Below are 20,386 nucleotides of genomic sequence, written 5' to 3' on the forward strand. Positions count from 1 at the left end.
GTATGCCAGCTGGGCCTGTCCCGTAAGATAAGGAGCCAAAATGGTGGCCCAGTGAGTCTCTGGTCACCTAGTGGCGGTGGCCACTCGCTTGAACGTCGTCAAATAGGCCTCCGGATCATCGGTGGCCCCCATTTTTGTCAGCCGAATGCTCGGGCGTGGTCCAGCCTCCCCGTTCTCATCGAGGTCCTCCTCCTGGGTAGTCGTGGCTGGCCTCTGGGTCATCGACAGCTGGGCCTGCTCCCTAAATTGCTCCGCCAGCTCTTTTATCAACTGCCGTTGCTGCTCTTGGTGTTGTGTGGACAACTGCTGGATCAGCGCATTCTGCTGCTGCTGACTTTCCCTGTGGGTGGCCTTCATCCACTCCAACACCTGGACGGGATCCATCTCGCGGTCCCTTTCCCGGAGGCGGCGGGCCTCGCGGCTCCCCCCCGCTTTCGGCTTCTACTGAAACAAATTTTTCGTAAGTTTGCTCCCCTAAGCGGCGCTTTCGCCCCTCCTTACCAGGGGCGGGGGATCCCTCCTCACAGTGCCCACATTCTCCACCATGTGTACCCGTGGGGCCCCGGAATACTCGGGGGTTTCCCCGGGGTTTGCGCGGCACCTCCCGGTGTCCTGGTACCCCGCTCTCCTGCGGGGTCTCGGCTCTCCGCTGCACGTTCAGGCGCTTTGCTTCTGCCTGAGCGTCAGTGTAATTTCCCCACTGATGGGTGGGGGAAAGGAGGGCCCAGGCCCGCCCTCACTCACGGGCCCCAGCCCAGGGCCCTAAGGACGCGGAACTGACTTGCTCCGGTCCGGCTGACAGGGCTCCTGCCGTAACTCGTCAGCCCGCCAGCTCGAGTGAGCTCTGCCCTGGGCTGCTTCCTTCCCCCCCCGCCCCGGCATTCCCCGCTCGGGGTGTTTACCTTTGGTTTGGCCGACAGCCTGCCGGCCCTGTCGCGCCCCCGCCCTTCAGCGACAGAGGGCAGTGATGGCGTAGCCCGGGTGGGGGCAGGGTCCCTGCTCCGGGGAGGTCGCCCGACTCTCCCGCTCTCCCAGTTCTACCCCCGACTCCCGATAGCCCCCGCCGCCCCTAATGGCGGCGAAGCGTTTCCTTTTAAACCTCCTGCCGGAGGCTTCCCTCTCCCCCGTCAGCGGCCGGGGCGGGACTGGCAGCGCCCGTCTGGTCCCCGGTTGGCCGCCGTCCACGTCCGTCAGGGCAGGGGAACTCCTCCCGCCCTAGCCCCGCCCCTCCTGCCGCGCTGCGGCCGCGCGCCGGCGGGGCTGCCGGCGTTTCCAGCCCTGGCGCGGCTTGCGTGCAAGCCGCACACTCTCGGGCCGGCCGCTCCGGGAGGCCGAGCAGCGCCTGCTCGGCGTCGCACAGGGGATGGGGAGGGGTCGCCCCGTCACAGGCCCCGACTGACTTTTCTGTGGGTTAGTGATCCCTGACTCAAAACAGGTCCCCCCCATAAATAAAGACAACACTGAAACATTTTGTGTTTGACATAATAGTTTCTTTAAAAATGAAGTCTGGCCAACAAGCCCCCATCTGGCTGCAGCATCATTACACTCCTGCACACACACACCCCAACCCCAAACCTGAGCCTATCATGCACTGGAACCCCCTGTCCTGAGCCTCTCACATCCCCAAACTCCTGCACTGCCACATCCCCAGTCTTCTGCCACAATACTCCTGCACGAGCCACACACTGCAAATCTGTGTCCTGAGTCCATCATACTCCCAGCTTCCCTGCCCTGAGTCCCTCATGCACCCCAGCCCATACTCCTGTACCCTCATAGCCACAAGCCTGCGGCTTGCTTAGCACCCCAACCCTCCCCCTGAACCCAACACTCTCCAGCCTTGAGCACCCATCACTGAGCCAGCATCTTCTTCTCTACTTCCTCCTGCACCCAGAGCTTGCACCTCTCACCCCTTCCCAGTGCTTGTTTTGTGAGCCACAGTAGCAGTGGAAATATTGTGAAGAGCCAAGGCAAAGTTGTTGAGCCAAAAAAAAAAAAAAGCTGCGCTCTGGGATGGATGTACCCCAGTGTGGCCTTTTTTTTTTTTTTTTCCCCTCCTCAACAACTTTGCCCCAGCTCTTCACGCTGTCTCCACTGCTATTGTGGCTCTTCGTCTGGAACGGGTTGGCCACCCCTGTTCTAGATTCAGTTTTGTTCCCTTTTGGAATTTAACCCTAGTTGATAGATTATGTTAATCTAGAGCCTAACTGAACTCAATAGGTTACAACACATAGATTCACAGTGGTATATAAGCACCTGTGAGACATGGATAACACCGGCGGTAGATGTTTAAGGAATGGCATGACCGGAGTGATCAGTTCTCATCAGGACACTAGTTGATCACTGCAGGATTGAGGAAGGATTGGGACAGTGTTGTACAGTTGGTCAGGTGTATTACGGATCCTCACCTTCCCCAGGAATCATCAGGTGTTGGTTACTAGGACACTAGACTAAGGATGTAAAAGACTAGTGGACTAGTCAATATTCTCTCCCCTTTTGCTGCCTCTATGAGATAGAGATAGCGAAGAAGGGGAGGTTTGGGGGTGGGGGCGGAAGGATACTGCAAAGTGGCTGACCCCGGGCACCTGGCAGCATGCAGCTTAGCATGGATCAGTGGGGGAATGAGAGTCCCCCGCTGACCCCGGGCTCCATGGCTTTGAAATGCACAAGAGCCCCTGCTCAGAACTCCTGTACATTTCAAAGCAGGCATGTTGAATGCAGGGAGTTCCGCATTCCTCCTTTGAAAAACCCGGAAGGGGGGGGGTCTCTTGTACATTTCAAAGGAGGAATGCAGAAGTGCCTATTGACTAGTCAACTAGTCAATTAACCGCATTTTAACATTCTTACACCAGACTGGTATGAGGGTTTAAGCACAAAGGGCCAGGAATGGCTTGGAAGTTGTAAGTCCTGATATCTAAGCACATTGACCAACATTTTCAAAGTCATTTTAAGGCGATTTGGGGTGGCAGCCAGCAGGGCCGGCCCACAACATTTTGGCATCTGAGGTGGGAAGCTCAAACAATGCCCCTGTGCCACCTTTTCTCCTGCCTGCCTGTTATGTCTCTTGTGCCCGCCTTCCTCCAGCACAGCACTCCACCATCTCTGTGCATCTAGAGCAGAGAGAATACATGTGCACCAGCAGCAGACACAATTTTCTACACTCTGGGTCCTAGTGGCACGTTCCCCTCTTCCCCCCCACAGTCTGGCACCTGAGGCAGCCGCCTCAGTTCGCCTCATGGTAAGGCCAGCCCTGGCAGCCAGGACAAATTTGAAGTGAAAGGTATTATAACTTGGTAGTGGGTCGCAGCTCCACTGCGGTGTGGCCTGGCCATAAAGTGATCAGGCTACGGTTAGTGCCCTTGTAGCTTCACGGCCTGTGCTGATGTACATGTGTGGTTCACATATGTGATCCTAAGCAATGTAGGTGGTGAAACCTCATGTAGCAGCTGTAAACCTCACCGTGGTCCCCGTTCCCCAAAATCGCTACTCTGGCCCCTTCTCTGCTGGTTTAGGAGATAGAAATGCTACTGACTTTCCAATAAGATCAGGTGATCTTAATGAGCACGAGGCCTCGATATCATGGCTCATACAACAAACAGTGCTGTCAGCAGTATGGCACCTCTCCGCAAGCAGGAGTTTGCGGGTGAAAAAGTAGAACACAGCTACGGGTTAAAACACTGCTCCCTGTGGCACAATGCCCCCTAGTGCTGGGGTACTGGCATCAGCACTGACTGTGAAGGAAGAGAGCAACATCTGTCAGTTCCATGCTTCACAGTACCTCCTAGTGTCATGCTGGGGCACTGGTGTCAGCACTGACTGGGAAGGGAGAGAGCTCTCTTGGTCAACTCCATGCTGCACAGTGCCATCTAGTGCCAATCTCACTGCAAGGCGAGAGAGAGAGAGAGAGCACAAGCAAACTCCGTCAGCCAGCTCCTTGCAGCACAGGGCCCCCTAGTGCCATTTTGGAGCACTAGTGTCAACAGTGACTGTGAGGCGAGAGCGCTCCCTTAGCCAGCTCCCTGCAGCACAGTGCCCCATAGTGCCATGCTGGGGTGCTTGTGAGAGCACTGACTGTTATGGGAGAGAGATTCCCCAGCCAGCTCCAAGCAGCACAGCATTCCCTAATGCCATACTGGTTTCCCACAAGGCCTGTATAGCCCAGATAAGAAGGATCCTCACTTTAGTTCACTGTGCTTCTGTGATCCATTCAGTGTGAATCTAGGTGTCTCCATCTAGTCACCTCCATGCCCCATCTCATGTCAAGAGAGGCCTCTGGGATTCTCATCCATAGTCATATAGATGCTGCACACTGCTGAGCTGAGCTCTCATGCTCTGCACTAAGCAGCTGCCTGAAGGTTTGGTCTGTTTATGTGTCTGGCAGGTACATGGAAGTGGCCAACAATGTGCAGAAGGAGGAGACAGTGCTGAACATCCAGTTTGTGTTGCTCGACTGCTCGCATCTCAAGTTCTCTGTGGTCCAGCACTGCAACGAGTGGCAGAACAAGCTCACCAACCTGCTGAATGAGATGGCCAGTTCCCGGCTACAGGAGCTGTTCACCTACCTCCAGGAGAACGCTAAGAAGTGAGGCATTCCCTGGTCAGGCAGAGGCCATACTGCACCTTTCTTCCTGCTCCAGTGCCCTGCTGGTTGGGGAAGGGACAGTCAACTGTCTGTGTTGCCCATGCCCATCTCCTTGAACAGCTAGTTCCAGTCTGTTCTTCCCTTGTCCCCACTGATGGGAGTTCTTCTGTTACCCACTGTACAGTCACCATCTCTAGGTCTCACATGTCTGAGTCAGCTGGGTCTGGGTAGTCTAGTCATTGTTTCTAACTTTGGGACTCTCGGGTCCTGTCCTTCCTTGGAACATGGGATGTCGTCATCTAGCCAAAGCTCCTTGAAGCCTCTAATTCTGCAGAGCCCCATCTAGAGAGCACTCTTGGCTTCTAGTTTAATTCCTTCATAAAGCAACATGGCAGGAGAATCAGGAAGCCAGGCTCAGCAGGAGAGCTTCTTAAGCCCAGTTATTTTACTCTTAAAAGTACTTGAGAGTAACAGAGCTGTGAAAACAGCAAAAGCTCAGAGACATCCCCTCCCCATGCCAGATCTCACCCTTTCTGTGGGTCTGAGATTCATCAGCTTATGAGTGGAACTGGTCAGCTGCCCCCTACTCAGAGCAGAACCTTACTATTAAGTAGGGCCCCACTTTGGCTTGGCTCAGTCCCAACCCTTACAGGGGCCCGTGGAGAGAGAGCTGTGTTCGGTGGGGGGTGGGCCTCAGCCTGAATGGTTTGCCATACCTGTCCTGCCAGGGGGTGTCAAATACCCTTCCCTGAGCAGAGCAGATGTGGGAAGTGCAGCATCACTGATTATCCTATGCCACCACACTGCCAGTCTTCTGACCCAGACACAAGAGAGCCCTTGTCATTGACTCAGTCCTGTCTCACTTGCTCTTTTCCCCTGCAGCATCAGCCGGCCTCCACAGACTCTGGAGGAACTGGGCCAAAGCCTGCAGCTCCTTGACACGCTGCAGCATGAGCTACCAAAGCTAGAGGGGCAGATCCCGCCCATTCATGAGCAGTTTGCCATCCTGGAGAAATACGAAGTGGCTGTGGATGAAGGCGTAAGTATGGATGTGGCCCCTGCCATGCTGGCTCAGGCCCAAAGGGATTTAAGCACATAGTTTCCATGGAAATTAGGAACCTACATCCTTTTGAGGATTTGAGCCCTTCTGTACATTCAGGCAAAGAGGGTCATGTAGCCACTGTCCCTGCAGACCTTCCCCTGGCTCCCTGCTCTCCCTGTGCCTCTCTGCTCTGAATTCTCAGGCACCTAGCTCTACTTTCTCCTCTCCCCCATCATCTCTTTCCTGCTCTTTTGGGGTGTCTCAGCCTCTACCCAATGTACTCCCTCCCTACACCCCTCCTGCTCCATTTGCCCTCCTCTCCATTTTCTCTGTCAATTCTGTGCCACAGAACAGTTACTGGCTTCCAACCCCATCTCCAGATGCCCCCACTCCTGTGCTGTCCAGCCCCAGCGAATACTTAGAAGTGGGTAAGACCCCCTTCCATTGGGGTGGAGGAGGTGTCTATTTATCCTACCCATGTTTCTGGAACTCACTGTGCCCAGCCTTCTCCTTAAAGCAGTGGTAATTTTGAAGAGATGACATCTTTCATTTTCCTCCCTCTCCCTGTTCTCCTTGTCCCAGGTGCTGCAAACGCTAGGAGCACTCAATTCCGAATGGCTGTCCTTTCAGCAGTGCATCTTGGAGAGCGATGTCATGCTAAAGAAACACAAAGAGAAGTTCAAGACAGGCCTAATCCATTCTGCGGATGACTTCAAGAAAAAGGCCCAGGTCCTTCTTCAGGATTTTGGCACTAAAGGTGGGTGGTGGTGTTGCCACACCTAGGATAGAGGTCTTTAGACACACCATACTTGGCTCATTTTGTAGATCTCTGTGAGACCTAAAGAGCAAGCCAAGTTGGAAGAAATTGGTTCAATAGATTGAGATATTTACAATTAGTGATTTTTAATCGAACGTCCCTCCCTACAAGTAAGCCCATTAACTTGTGCAGTCTTCTTGCAAATCCCTGTCATGTACCTCCCCATCTTCCCTCACTGCAAAGTCATTCAGGAACTGAGCACTGGTGAACTTTCCCCATGCTCTGAAAGGCTGGGAGTAGGATCCAGGAATTCTGACTCCCAGCCCCAACTGCTCAAACCCTCTAGATCCCACTTTTGTTCAGAGCAGGAAATAGAACTTTGGAGTCCTGCCCTATCTGTTCTTACTCATCAGACAGTTCTCCCCTGCCACAGCTGGGGAAGGAACCTAGGGCTCTATTCCTACCCGCTGCTCCAACCCATTGGATCCTACTCCCTTCATAGAGCTAGAAATAAAACCCAGGCATCTTGGCTTCCAGTTCCATCTGCTTTAATTTACTAGATCCAATTCCCTCCCATAGCTGAGGAGAAAATCCAGGAGTGCTGGCTCCCAAGTCCTCTGCTCTAATCACTAACCCCCACTCCTCCACCAAAGCTGGAAAGAGAAATCAGGTGTCCTGACTCCCAGCTCCCTCTGCTCTAACCCACCAGCCCCACTCCTGGCTCCCACTTGCTCTGATCACATCATTCAGCCTCCTGTCCCATCTCCAAGCGCAGGAGTGAGGTCCCTGTGCTTGATGTGGAGCAGCAGGGGCAGAGGTTGCTGAGCTCTTTGTTGTAGGTCCATTTACCAATGCTGTGAGCTGTGAGATGGCCCTTGAGCAGATTGTGGCGATGCGGCAGCTGCTGGCCACCATGAAGGAGGAGGAGAATACCCTGCGCTCCAACCTGGGCATCTTCAAAATTGAGCAGCCAGCTTCCAAAGACCTGCAGAAGCTTGAGAAGGTGGGAGCCCCTCCCTGGCATTACAGCTTCCAAAGCTCAGGCTCACCTCTCTTCCTTGAAGGTTTGGGGGTGAGAGTTTGGAGGGATCATACCCTGCCGCTGCTTGAGAGCAAATCCACATACAGTCCCTGGGATTGGGCACTAGCCCTTGCTTGGGAAGTGGAGGTCCCCTACAGGTCTGGTAAGAATGTGGACCCAGTTGTCACTCTTTCCATGGCCAAGCTTTCTCTCTGGTGCCCTGCAGGAGCTGGACTACCTGCAGCAGGTGTGGGAGATCACGAAAGATTGGGAAGAGAACTGGAATGAGTGGAAGACAGGAAGCTTCAAGACCCTGCAAACTGAAGTGATGGAAACCATAGCGTATGGGCTCTTCCGGAAGCTCAACAAGTTGAGCCGGGAGCTTAAGGTAAGAAAGAGGCTCCCTTGGCCTGGTGCTGCTGGCCAATCCCCTTGTGGTATATGGAAAGGGTTTTTAGGGAGGCAATGGCAGGGGGAACTGGGGAACTTTGGGGGCAGCAGAGAAGGGGGTTTCCCAGGAGGTCACCAGAGAGGCTCTGTGGGACTGTGCTGGAAGGACCAATCGGACTGGTGCAGCTGCAGGGCTCTTGTTTCCTGTCCTCATTAGACCTGGTGCAGAGGCTTAGCCAGAGCAGCGCACTGGGAGCACGATCTCTTCTTGTGCACCAATGCGTGAAGTTTTGTGTGGGTGTGATGCATGTCAAAGGCATGCTGGGGGACACCCAAGTGAGTATTCCCCCCTCCCTGCTGATCCCTGCCCCCCAAAACTGGTGTTGCTTTCCAATCAAAGGATCGGAACTGGGAGATTATCGAGACTTCTAAGGTGAAGATTGAGCAGTTTAAGAGGACAATGCCCCTGATCTCAGACCTCAAGAACCCGGCTTTGAGGGAGAGGTAGGTACGGCTCATGTGCAGACTCTGCATGCATTTTGCTGGCCCAAACCTCTGGGGCTTTGGAGAGGCTGTACTGCCCTCTGGAGAGTGGCTGAAAGCTGCTCCTCCGGGGAGCAATATATGAGATCCTGTGTGCCTGGGGATCTGTCAGTGATGCAGCAGGATCCCACTGATTATATGAATAGTCCTCTGCCTCTCCTTAGCTCTTGTCATCTGAGGAGCTCATAGACCTTAGCATGCATTTAAGAAAGTTGTTTCCCAACCCCTTTATGACGTGGGTAAATTCGCAGTTGCTGTGAGGCATAGAAAAGGAAAGGGAAATACCTAAGCTCATAGAGTGAGAGTGGTAGTCTTGGGAATTGAACCCCAGAGGCCTAAGAGCATCCTCTCCTCCCCCCCAGTCCATTCCCCAACAGGAAAGAGAACCCAGGAGTCCTGGCTCTTCCCCCCTGCTCTGACCTACCAGCTCCTACTCCCTTCCCAGAGTGGAATTAGAACCCCAAACTCCTGACTCCTGGTCCCTCCCCACCTCTCTAACCACCAGACCTCAGCCCACTCCCAGCGTGGGATTAGAACCAGAGATTCTTCTTCAAGATGGCTGTCCCTGTGGGTGATCCACCTTAGGTGTCTGAGCACTGCTGTGCTTCTAATCGGATATTTTATGTAGCAGTGCCCACGGTCGGCTGTGCATGCAGAGCTGCTGGTGCGTGACATTTGAAATGGCTACTCTGCATGCCTTCAGTTCCTCTTCTACCGCCATTGGCTTCGGTTGGAACCCAGGAGTCTCTCTCAAGTGTGTGTTAGTGTTAGATAGTTATTAGCAGCAGTTTTTCTTGGTTATTATCATTTTAATAGTTCACAGTTTATAGTGTAATTTTTTTCCTTAGGACAGCTAGTTTTAGGCTTTTACAGGTCCTACATTTCAGCAGCCATTTTTTTGCGGGGACAAGCCTGGTTCACCTGGTTTTAAAAGGTGTATAATCTGCAGGCTGTCCATTCCTGTTTCAGATGTTCGCTGCTTGGGTGAGGAGTACCATCTACCCACCCAGTGCTCCCAAGGAGCTAACCTCAAGGACCAGGAAAGCCAGGGAGCTTCAGTTAAAAATGATGCTCCTTTAGAAAATGGTCCAACCTGCTTTTGACCCAGATCACACGACACCACCCAGGCAACCATCTATTGGCACAGCTTCCAAGAGAGCGGCTCCTGCATGGTCGAGCCCCAAGGACTCTGGGCTCAGGTGTCCAAGAAGAGATCCCACTCCTCTTCAGGGGCTGACTCCCCTTTTCCCCTCGAGGAAATGCTCTCTGTACAAAAAAGCTGCCCTGGCATTGGCTGCACCAAAGGTGCTGGAAAAGCAAGCAGGTGGCAGCTCCGGCACCAACAAGTGCCGAGACTCCAAGAAGAAGGCTCAGTCCTCCTCCAGGGCACTGACAAATGCTAAACAGAAGCCCTCTATGTTGGCATCAGCCATTATCAGTGGGAAATAGGTCAATGGAGGGATGATAGGAGTTATTATAGAGAACTTTCTGGGTGTCTGGCTGGTGAGTCTTGCCCACATGTTCAGGGTTTAGCTGATCTCCATATTTGGGGTCGGGAAGGAATTTTCCTCCAGGGTAGATTGGCAGAGACCTTGGAGGTTTTTCGCCTTCCTCTGTAGCATGGGGTACAGATCACAGCTGGAGGGTCTCTGCATCTTGGGGTCTTCAAAGTATTTGAGGGCTTCAATATCTGAGATATAGGTGAGAGGATTATTCTAGGAGGGGTGGGTGAGATTCTGTGGCCTGTACTGTGCAGGGGGTCAGACTAGATGATCATAATGGTCCCTTCTGACCTTAAAGTCTATGAGTCTATAAGGCACCATTGGCACCAACTGCGGTGCCAACCAAATCTCGTTTGGCATTGGCTCTGAGCGCTACCATGCCATTTCCCACACAGCTGGCACCTGTGACACAGATGAAACAAGCAGCACTGATCCCTGCCAAGCACCCCGCACTGGCAGTTCAGCCTACACTGCCACAAATCGTACTGATACCAGTGTTGTTGCCTTCCATGTTGGCACCACAAACATTCACTGCCGTTGCTGAACTCCTAGTCTCCTCAATGCTGGGGATGCTGCTCTTTGGCACTGATGGCACCCCAAACACATCCCATTTTAGTGTGTTGTGTACCCCCGCAGGATCGGCTCAACCACTGTCAAGCAACGATGACGAGCCTCTTGAGGTACATACCCCAAGGCATTCTTCACCTAAGCCAAGCAAACAGCCTCTGCAGTGGCAACCACCTCAGTGGCTGCCTCCACTAATCCCTCCCAGCTGGCCTTATTGGGACCCATGGGTGCAGCAATTACAACAGCCACAACATCCTTCCCAGCAACCAGGTCCCAGGCACCCACCACTCAGTTGCCTGACCAATCCGTCTCCAATGCAGAGGAGGAGGAGGTTGATGTGACGGGTGAGGAGCAAACACCTGACTCGCCCCCACCCACCCACCTGTCGTCATCATCTCCTGATGACACAATCTCCCACCTCCAACTGTGGGGGATGATTTCAAGTCATTCCAGGAGCTTTTCAAGAGAGTGGCAGACTCTCTAGAAATTCTGTTATCAGCTATGCCAGAAAATCAGCATAAGCTGATCAATATACTGCATGCCTCTCCGCATGGTAGACTTGCACGCCCCATGAATGACGCCTTGATGGATCTAGCGAAAACTATCTGGCAGATATCCGCCATAGTACCCCTGACATGCAAGAGGTTGGATGAAAAGTATTACGTAGCCCCCCAAAGAGGCAAATTTCTTATTCTGGCCCTTCTCCCCAAATTCTCTGGTGGTGGACACGGTTAACCAGCAGGGTAGACAACAAATACACACACACACCTCGCACAACCTCTTATGACAGGGACTGGAAGAGATTGGACTTTTTTGGCAGGAAGGCCTACCCTTCAGCCAGCCTGCAACTCAGAATTTCCAATTATACGGCACTTCTGGCAAAATACACTCACAACATTCTTCTTTGAGTGATGTCCCCATGGGTGCTCCATATCAGGTGTAGGGACATCCTGGAGCCTTGGAGCAGAGCTTTTTCTAGCAGTGCCTACGAGCTGTGCATGTGTGAGGAAAGCTTCGTGCTGTGCTCTGCTTGGCGCCTTGCACGTGTGGCTCGCCCTTCCTCCTCTCAGTTCCTCTTCTCCTGTCCTCTGTCTCAGATGGAGTTCTTTGTTCTCCTCAGCTTCTCCTCAGGAGGAGCGAGAAACCTCCCTGGTTTCACTCTCCCTATCTCCTCTCACCTGCCCTCTCGTTTGGCTTCATACTATTAAAGAAAAAAAAAAGGGGGGGGGGAAGAGAGAAAGATTTCTGTCAGCCTCTCACACAGTACCAACTTCAGCGGGCGCCCGCATGCAGGCGGCCACTAACCTCGCTGCTTCCTTCTCTCAGCCGCTCTCTCGCTGTACCTTAAAAAACAAAACAAAAAACAAAAGAAAGAAAGACAAATGAAACAAAACCGCAACTCATATGTTAACGGCAGTAACGGCTACAGGGGCAGCCCTCAATAGAACACTGGTGGAGAGCCTGTCAGAAGCTGCAATGCCTAGCTAACTTGGCTTTAAGAAATGTCATTCATGCCAGGAGCCCCTGCCAGTTTCAGATAAACACGTGGATTGCATCTGCCGTCTTGGGGAGACGCATGTTCCCCACAAATGTGAGCTCTGCCGCTCTCTCACAGCAAGAGCGAGGAAAGACAAAGATGATTTTGCTGGACAAGGCAATGCAGCCTAAGTGCTCTCAGGGCTTTTCACCAGCAGCATAACTTGCCAGGAAAAGGGCCACCTCACCAGCACCAGTGGCACTGCCAAAAAGGGGACAATGTCCAGCTAAGTCCCTGCCCCCAACTCCATCCTTCCGAGTGTCGGGAGTGGATTGGTCGAGCACCCCCCGCACCGGCGAATCCAGTGCCACAAGCAGCATTGTGATCTCTCAGGCACGCTCAGCTTTGGTGCCGGGAAGATCAGTCTTGGCACCGGAGAGCACTTCCCAGCATCCATGCACACCGGTGCCAGCAGCAACAACAGACGCGGCACAGATAATTACGCCACGTACAACCACGTAGCCTGTTAGAAGGGAATGGGGTTTGGAAGTGAGCTTGTCCACCTCCAGCTCTATGCTGCCCCCTAAAGAGACTCCAGAGGAGCCTCAGCAGGATGCACGTGAAAGTGACAGACCACAGCTTTCACCTATGTGCTCCAGACGGGCTTCCCCCATGCAGCCCTCCCCAGGGCTCTCCCTACACTAGCCAAGATCTCCGGCATTATCTGAACGAGAGGCTATCAGGCGGGAGGACCAATACAGTGTCTTCTCATCACAACACTCATCCCCTACTACATCTTGTCACCCTTACTACTTCCAGGGTAGACTAATATACCCAACCTGGTACTTGGAGTACCCGTACCCTCCACCGTACAACCCGCCTTGCTGGGCGCCATGGGATCACTGGGGCGTACGGAAGAGACATCCTGCATCGTCCTCTGCCTCAGGGAGATTATTTCCACCCTCCTTGCCTCAATCTGTACTGTCAGTTGCAGATTTGGACGAAGAAGAGGAGGGTCAACTCTCCGATCATGCTGAATTACAGGTGGATTCACCCCATGACAATATGTCCTTACACCCCCAAGAGGCGGTAATACCTGATGAGAGTCATCCATCTGATGACATAAAATAATTCCACAAGCTGTATAGGATGTAGCGGGTGGCTCTTGTCGCCACGTCGCCCTTTTGGTCACTGCCCTCCGGCAGTGACAACTATAGTGTAGCGGGTGGCTCTCGTCGCCACGTCGCCCTTTTGGTCACTGCCCTCCGGCAGTGACAACCATAGCCTCTAAGCTGTCCCCTTCCGGGGGAATAGTTCGTTGTAGGCCGGCAGGCCTTTAGGAGGCGGGTCCTCCGCCCTGGTACAGTGGATGGCTAGTCCGTCCTATGGCTCCACCGTGCCCTACAGTAGTCCGAGTCCTGGCCCTTTAAAGGTCCGGTCCGGATCGTGGCCGGGTGCAAAACCCTCATACGGACGCCCAGGCCCTCGAACAGGGCAGGGCAGCAACTGGCGGCCAGGCCCCAACGCAAGGCGGGCCCCAAACAAACCCACCGGTCTGTAGGAGCTCCTAGTTCACGAGCGGGGCAGGCAGTGTAGCTGCAGCAGTGGCAAGGGGGTGGGAGACTGCCACCCGGTTAGTGGGTGGCAGGGGGCGCAGGCCCACCCACTCCACTGCGCCCCGGCCCAGGGGCCCTGGATGCAGCCGTTCAGCTGCTACGGGCTCAGCAGGGGCTCCAGCCCGCAACTTGCTGGCCTAGGGCTGTTCTCAGCCCATGCTACCCCCTGGGCCGCTTCTTGTCTCCCCCTTCCCCAGTACCTGTAGCCCCAGCGGCCTGTCGGGGAGTTGAAGTCCGCGTCGTCTCCGCAGGGGCCGGCGGCCCAATCCAGGGGTCAAGAGGTCGGGGTTCTGTAGTGTCCCGCGGGGATTGTCCGGCCCGGCGTTCCCATACCCACCGGGGGTCCAGCTGGTCCAGCGGCTCGGTCCCGTCCTCTGGGTCCACGAGTGGTTCAGCTGGCGGGCCAGGCCAGGCCCTAGTAGCCCGGGCAGGGAGGCCCTGGCCGGCCTCTGGGAAGGTGGCTGAGGGCAGCCTAGCCCGGGTCTTAGCCTCCCCAGGCAGGAGCTCCAGCCGGGCCTCCGGCTCCTTCGGAGGCTGGGCTCTGACTGAGCTCCCAGGCAGCCTTCTTATAGTCCTAGTCCCGCCCCTTGACTTCCGGTCAGGTGAGGGGGCGGGGCTAGGTCGGGCCCAAAATGGCCGCCCGAGGGGTTCCTCCGCCTCCGGCTCAGTGGGTGGCCATTCCACCCCACTACACTGAGGATGGCAACAACACAGGACGTCTACCTCCAGGAAGTTTGGGAGAAACAGCATTGGCTTTTAAAGAATATCAGCCCCGCTTCACAAGCCAGAATTACACTTCTGATTGATGAGGTAATAATAGAGGTTTCTGATGAAATCTGGTGAGCCCCTACCTCAATTCAGCCAACATGTAAGAAGTCTGACAGGAAGTACTTTGTACTCCAAAAGATCTGGTCTTCTTTTTCTCGCATCCACAACCTAACTTTCTGGTCATTGATGCAGTTAACCAACGTGCAAAAGCCCCGCGTACCAAAACAGCATCTACTGATAAAGAACACAAGATGTTGGACCTTTTTGGTAAGAAGGTCTATTTGTTGGCCACCCTTCAACTAAGGATAGCCAACTGTGCAGCCTTGCTAGCAAACCATGACTTTGACAACTATTCCAAACTGGCTGAATTGATTGAACATCTCCCTGACTCCCAAAGGTCAATCCACAGGGGCATTATACATGAGGGTCACACGACCGCTCATACAACTCTCCTCTCTGCAATAGATGTAGCTGACACAGTGTCCAGGGCAACTGCCGCAGCCGTGGTCATGAGAAGAGCTTCTTGGCTCCTTGTGGCTGGGGTACCAAAGAGTACCAGGGTGGAAGATCTTCCCTTTGATTAGCTCAAGCTCTTTGCATCAACAACTGATGAAGTCCTACATAGTAGCAAAGACTACTGCACCACCCTCCGAACACTCGGAATGTACACCCCACTTTATCGTCAAAGGCGTTATACCCCATATAGTAAGACCAGGGATAGCTACTACAACTGTGCCCAGCAAAGACAGTACGATTACAACCACCCTAGACACCCATCCTCAGTCCTCAGCTCCTCAGGCCCCCAGTCAACAAAACATCAGGTTTGAGAGTTTGGTCAAGGGTCTGCCCGACCTCCCACTTTGACCTTTGCCAATGGGCTAGTACCATCTTTTCACCAACAGAGTTCATCCTTTTTACCATCAGTGGGACATTATAACATCAGATTGATGGGTCTTTGAGATTATCCGTACAGGATATGCCATCCCCTTTATGTTGCTTCCCCCTGCCCATCCCCCCTCCCTGACCCTCTTCAGGGACCCCTCTCACAAGATGCTCCTCAGACAGGAAATCAACCATCTTCTCCACTTGGGAGTGATAAAGGAGGTTCCCCAGGCCTTTCGAGGGAGAGGATTCTACTCAAAAGCACACAGAGATGTAGACCCATACTAGATCTACGCAAGTTAAGTATGTGTGGAAACAATGCTTCAGAATGGTAACACTGGCATCGATTATACCAGCTTTGGACAAAGGGGACTGGTTCGCAGCCCTCGACCTTCAGGTTGCATACTTTCATATCACCATGCACCCATCACAATATACCCATTACCAGTCCAGAGTATTTCCCTTTGGGCTCTCTTCGGTTCCCAGAGTCTTCTCAAAGGTCCTGGCTGTAGTCACAGCCTATCTCCAACATCGGGGCATCATCATCTTTCCATATCTAGACAACTGTCTTATAAAAGGCTGATCTCAGGTGGAGACTGCCGACATGATTGCCAACACTAGGCAGATCTTCATCCAACCATCTGGGCCTTCTAATAAACTAACAGAAATTGACCCTGCTCCCCACTCATGGCATAGAATTTATTGGGGCCTGACTCGATTCTTTGACAGCCAGGGCTTATCTCCCCCAACACTGATTCTCAGCACTACACGACATTGTGACCGTATTGCTGACCACCCGTACCACTAAGGTTCTGACCTGCCTACAAGCAATGGGACACGTGGTGGCTACCACCTATGTCGTACAATATGTTCGCCTCCTCTTCCGAGCCCTACAGCACTGGCTAGCATCATTTTACAGACCAGGCCTCCACTCCCTACACAAACAGGTCATGCTCCCCAAGAGGGTGCTGGACTCACATGGTGGACAATTTCCTCCAACCTTCTAACAGGTGTTCCCTTTCAGGTGTTCCCTTCCTCCAGCCCTAACTGTCTAGACAGATGACTACAGATGCCTCCCTTATTGGCTGGGGCGCGCATCAACTTAATCACACAGTTCCAGGCAGGTGGTCGGCACGCGAATCCTCACTGCATATCAACCTCTTCGAGCTCAGAGCCATGAGGAATGCCTGCAACTATTTTCTTCCGCTCATTATTGACCAGACTGTTCACATACTTAACCGACAACATGACAACCATGTTTTACATAAACAGGCAGGGGGAAGCTTGCTCCCTGTCACTGTGCGCCAAAGCCATCTGCCTCTGGAATTGGTGCATCCAGCATGGCATCACCCTGAAGTCTTCATACTTACCTGGAATAAACAATGTTCAGGCAGACTCCCTGAGTCGAAATTTCAACTCTGACCATGAATGGGAATTACATCCGGCCATACTCACCTCCGTCTTCCACCATTGGGGAGTCCTGAATATAGACCTCTTTGCGACTCCTGACAATACCGAGTGTCCTGGGTTTTGCTCGAGAGCCAACCTAGGCACAGAATCTCATGGCGATGCCTTCCTCATCCATTGGGACGAACCACTACACTATGCCTTCCCGCCCATCCCACTTATAGCCCGAGTGCTACACGAGATCTGTGTGGACGGGGCTCTGGTCATACTAATAGCACCATCCTGGGCAAGACAGACCTGGTTCCCATTTCTTCACACAATGTCCGTAGCCGTGCCATATCCTCTCCTCTTCCAGTACGACATCCTATCTCAGGACAGTGGCAGATTACTTCACCCCTAGCCTCACACACTACACGCATGGCTCCTCTCTGGTTCCAAGGAATGAAATCCCTATGCTCAGACCATGTGAAAGAAATCCTCTTACAGAGCAGAATACCATCTACAAGGGCTACCTACATGCAAAAATGGAAAAGATTTTCAGCCTGGTGTCACTTGGCCCACACAGATCCTCACGCTGCACCATTTCACCAGATTCTTGACTACCTACATCATCTCAAAACTGGGGGTCTATCACATTCCTCCGTGAGGGTACACCTTGCAGTGATATCAGCTCTGCATGAGTATATAGACAGCTCATCGGTATTTGTGCACTCCACTACAAGATTTCTGAAGGCTCTTCAAAACCTTTACCCTCCTGTCAGGGTGCCTACCGCTACATGGAATCTAAACTTTGTCCGAGACACTCTCATGAGGCCTTCTTTCAAACCCTTGGCCACTTTCCCACTGGAATTTCTGTTAAATAAGATTCCTTACAGCTATCATCTTGACAAGGAGGGTTAGTGAAATAGGGGGTCTCATGACGGAACTCTTAAGGACAAAGTCACGTTATGTCCACATCCAACATTTTTACCCAAGGTGTTCATGGCCTTCCACATCAACAAACCTATAGTGTTACCAGCATTCTTTCCCAAGCCTCATGCATTCCCCAGGGAGGCCATGCTCCACGTACTCAATATATGATGAGCTTTGGCTTTCTATATAAACAGAACGCGATCATTCCGCAAATCTCGCTTGTTCATATCCATCGCATCACACTCGAAGGGCGTGCCTATCTGAGCGCAACACATCTCCAAACAGGTCTCATCGTGCATACTTTGTTGTCATGCACTCCGCAACAAGCCCATGCCTACTCCAGCAAGGGCACCCACTGCCCGTGCAGCCTCCATGGCCTTCCTTATCAACATACCACTCAAAGACAGCTACAGGGCAGCCACCTGGTCCTCAGACCGTACCTTCGCTTGCCATTATGCCACAACTGGCTGCCCCGATTCAGCACTGGTGACGGCAGTGCTATCTACAGCCTCTAAGCGGTAAGTGGTTCCGATTCCCATCATCTTTTCGGATACTGCTTGTCAATCACCTGATCTGGAGCACCCATGGGGACATCACCCAAAGAAGAAAAAGGGAATTACTCACCTTATGCAGTAACGACTGTTCTTTGAGGTGTCCCCCCCTGTGGGTGCTCCACAACCCTCCCTTTCTCCCCTCTACTCGGAGTCACAAAATACTCCAGTGGAGAAGAGGAACTGAATGGGGGCAGGTGGGGGAGGGGAAGCCGGCAAACTGCACGCACGAGGTGCCAAGCAGAGCACAGCGCAAGGCTTGCAGGCACTGCTAGAAAAAGCTCCGTTCCAAGGCTTTGGGACGTTTCTACACCTGATGTGGAGCACCCACAGGGACACGCACCTCGAAGAACAGTTACTGCATGAGGTAACTCACTTTTTTTTTAACCAGTTTACAACTTTTATTGAATTCCTCCTAGATAACAAGAGAGAGCAATTTAAATCAAACATCAGTGAGAGGGGGCTCTAATCTCATGGACAGCCCTATAGGCTGCATTAGATTCGGCTGATACAGCAGCTAGACTAATTGTGTCTGCAGTAGCGATGAGGTGGGCATCATGACTGCAGCTCTCTAGGTTCCTCAGAAAGGTGCAGTCCACAGCAGAAGACCTGCCCTTTGAGGGCGCCAAGCTCTTTGAGAACTCCACTGATGCCTCGCTTCATACCTTGAAGGACTGATGAGCCATGCTCAAGGTGCTTGGCATCCATGTACTTGTCATAAAAAGAAAGTGGGGAAGGTCCTGTACACAAAGATACAGTCTTTTAACCAACAGCATAGGCAATATGGGTATGTCTACACTACCCTCCTAGTTCGAACTAGGAGGGTAATGTATGCATACCGCACTTGCTAATGAAGCCCGGGATTTGAATTTCCCGGGCTTCATTAGCATAAGCGGGGAGCCGCCATTTTTAAATCCCCGCTGCTTCGAACCCCGTGTAGCGCGGCTACACGGGGCTCGAACTAGGTAGTTCGGACTAGGGTCCTATTCCGAACTACCGGTACTCCTCGTGAAACGAGGTGTACCGGTAGTTCGGAATAGGCACCCTAGTCCGAACTACCTAGTTCGAGCCCCGTGTAGCCGCGCTACACGGGGTTCGAAGCAGCGGGGATTTAAAAATGGCGGCTCCCCGCTTATGCTAATGAAGCCCGGGAAATTCAAATCCCGGGCTTCATTAGCAAGTGCGGTATGCATACATTACCCCGCTAGTTCGAACTAGCGGGGTAGTGTAGACATACCCATAGACAATAAGCGCTGGCCATGCCAGAATAGGAGTAGACAAACATCCAACTAGACATCAATCCCACAACCATCCAGTTCACATCAGGCCTTTTGAAGTGTTGGTCAAGAGTCTGACATCCCCAGTTTCTCCATGGCACTAGTCCATCTCATCCACAACATTTGGCAACACCACCACCAAGTGGGTGTTGGAAATTATCCAAAGGGGTGACTGTATCCCATTTTCACTTACCCCTCCCTTCTACCTCCCCCGCCTGTCCCTCTTCAGGGACTCCCCTCACGAAGATGTGCTCCTACACGAAGTGGACTATTTCCTTCAATTGGGTGCCATAAAACACATACCCTGACAGCACAGGGCAAGGGATTCTACCCTCATTATTTTCTCACGGCCAAAAAGATAGGTGGTTGGAGACGTATTCTGGATCTCTACAAGCTCAATCAGTTCATTTGAATCCAGCATTTCAAAATGGTAACCATAATTCCTGTTTTGGAGAAGGGAGCCTGGCTGACTACTCTAGACCTCTATACACCTAGTGCACTGGCACTTCCTACAATTCGTCATCTGAAACCTCCGCTTCCAATACAGAGTGCTGCCATTTGGACTCTCAGTGGCCCCATGGGTCCTTTCCAAGACCCTGGCAGTAGTGGCAGCACACCTGCGAAAAATGGGAAATACCTTAGATATCCACAGGGCAATTGCATTTTACTTACAACACACAAAACCCTTCTGCGGATCTCCAAGACTCTTCATTTCAACCACAGAGAGATCTCAGGGTTTACCTATTTCAAAACAGAGACTATCCAGATGGGTCTCGTGCTTTATGCCAGATGTCTGCATACTATTCCAATGAGAGCCCCCAGTGGCTATTCAGGCTCATTCCACAAGAGCAATGGCAGCAACCACCATCTTCCTCCAGGGTGTATCAACTGAAGAAATTTGCAGCATTGCCACCTGGGCTTTGGCATAGCAACCACTATGTCATCCAGACCTATTCTGCTTCTGATACTCAATTTGGCTGAACAGTATTCTCCGTTACCAGTTCAGGTCTCTTGAAGCTCCCACCACCAAGCCCGACTACTGCTTCATAATCACCTAAAGTGGAGCACCCACAGGGACACTTCGTGAACAAGAAG

At 52.7% G+C, this 20,386-nt stretch overlaps 1 protein-coding gene across 9 annotated transcripts in view; it reads left to right on the forward strand.

Moving 5' to 3' along the window:
- DNAH2 (dynein axonemal heavy chain 2) overlaps positions 1-20,386 on the forward strand; it is a 293,067-nt gene that overhangs the window by 88,422 nt on the left and 184,259 nt on the right. For all 9 annotated transcript variants that reach the window (XM_075908075.1, XM_075908072.1, XM_075908076.1 and 6 more), the window contains 6 exons: positions 4,379-4,579; positions 5,462-5,618; positions 6,204-6,378; positions 7,218-7,381; positions 7,626-7,787; positions 8,190-8,293. In XM_075908075.1, coding sequence (XP_075764190.1) covers positions 4,379-4,579; positions 5,462-5,618; positions 6,204-6,378; positions 7,218-7,381; positions 7,626-7,787; positions 8,190-8,293 — 963 coding nt within the window. The remainder of the gene's footprint in view (positions 1-4,378; positions 4,580-5,461; positions 5,619-6,203; positions 6,379-7,217; positions 7,382-7,625; positions 7,788-8,189; positions 8,294-20,386) is intronic.

The sequence above is a fragment of the Pelodiscus sinensis genome, chromosome 24 (genome assembly GCF_049634645.1).
Source record: "Pelodiscus sinensis isolate JC-2024 chromosome 24, ASM4963464v1, whole genome shotgun sequence".
NCBI lineage: Eukaryota > Metazoa > Chordata > Testudines > Trionychidae > Pelodiscus > Pelodiscus sinensis.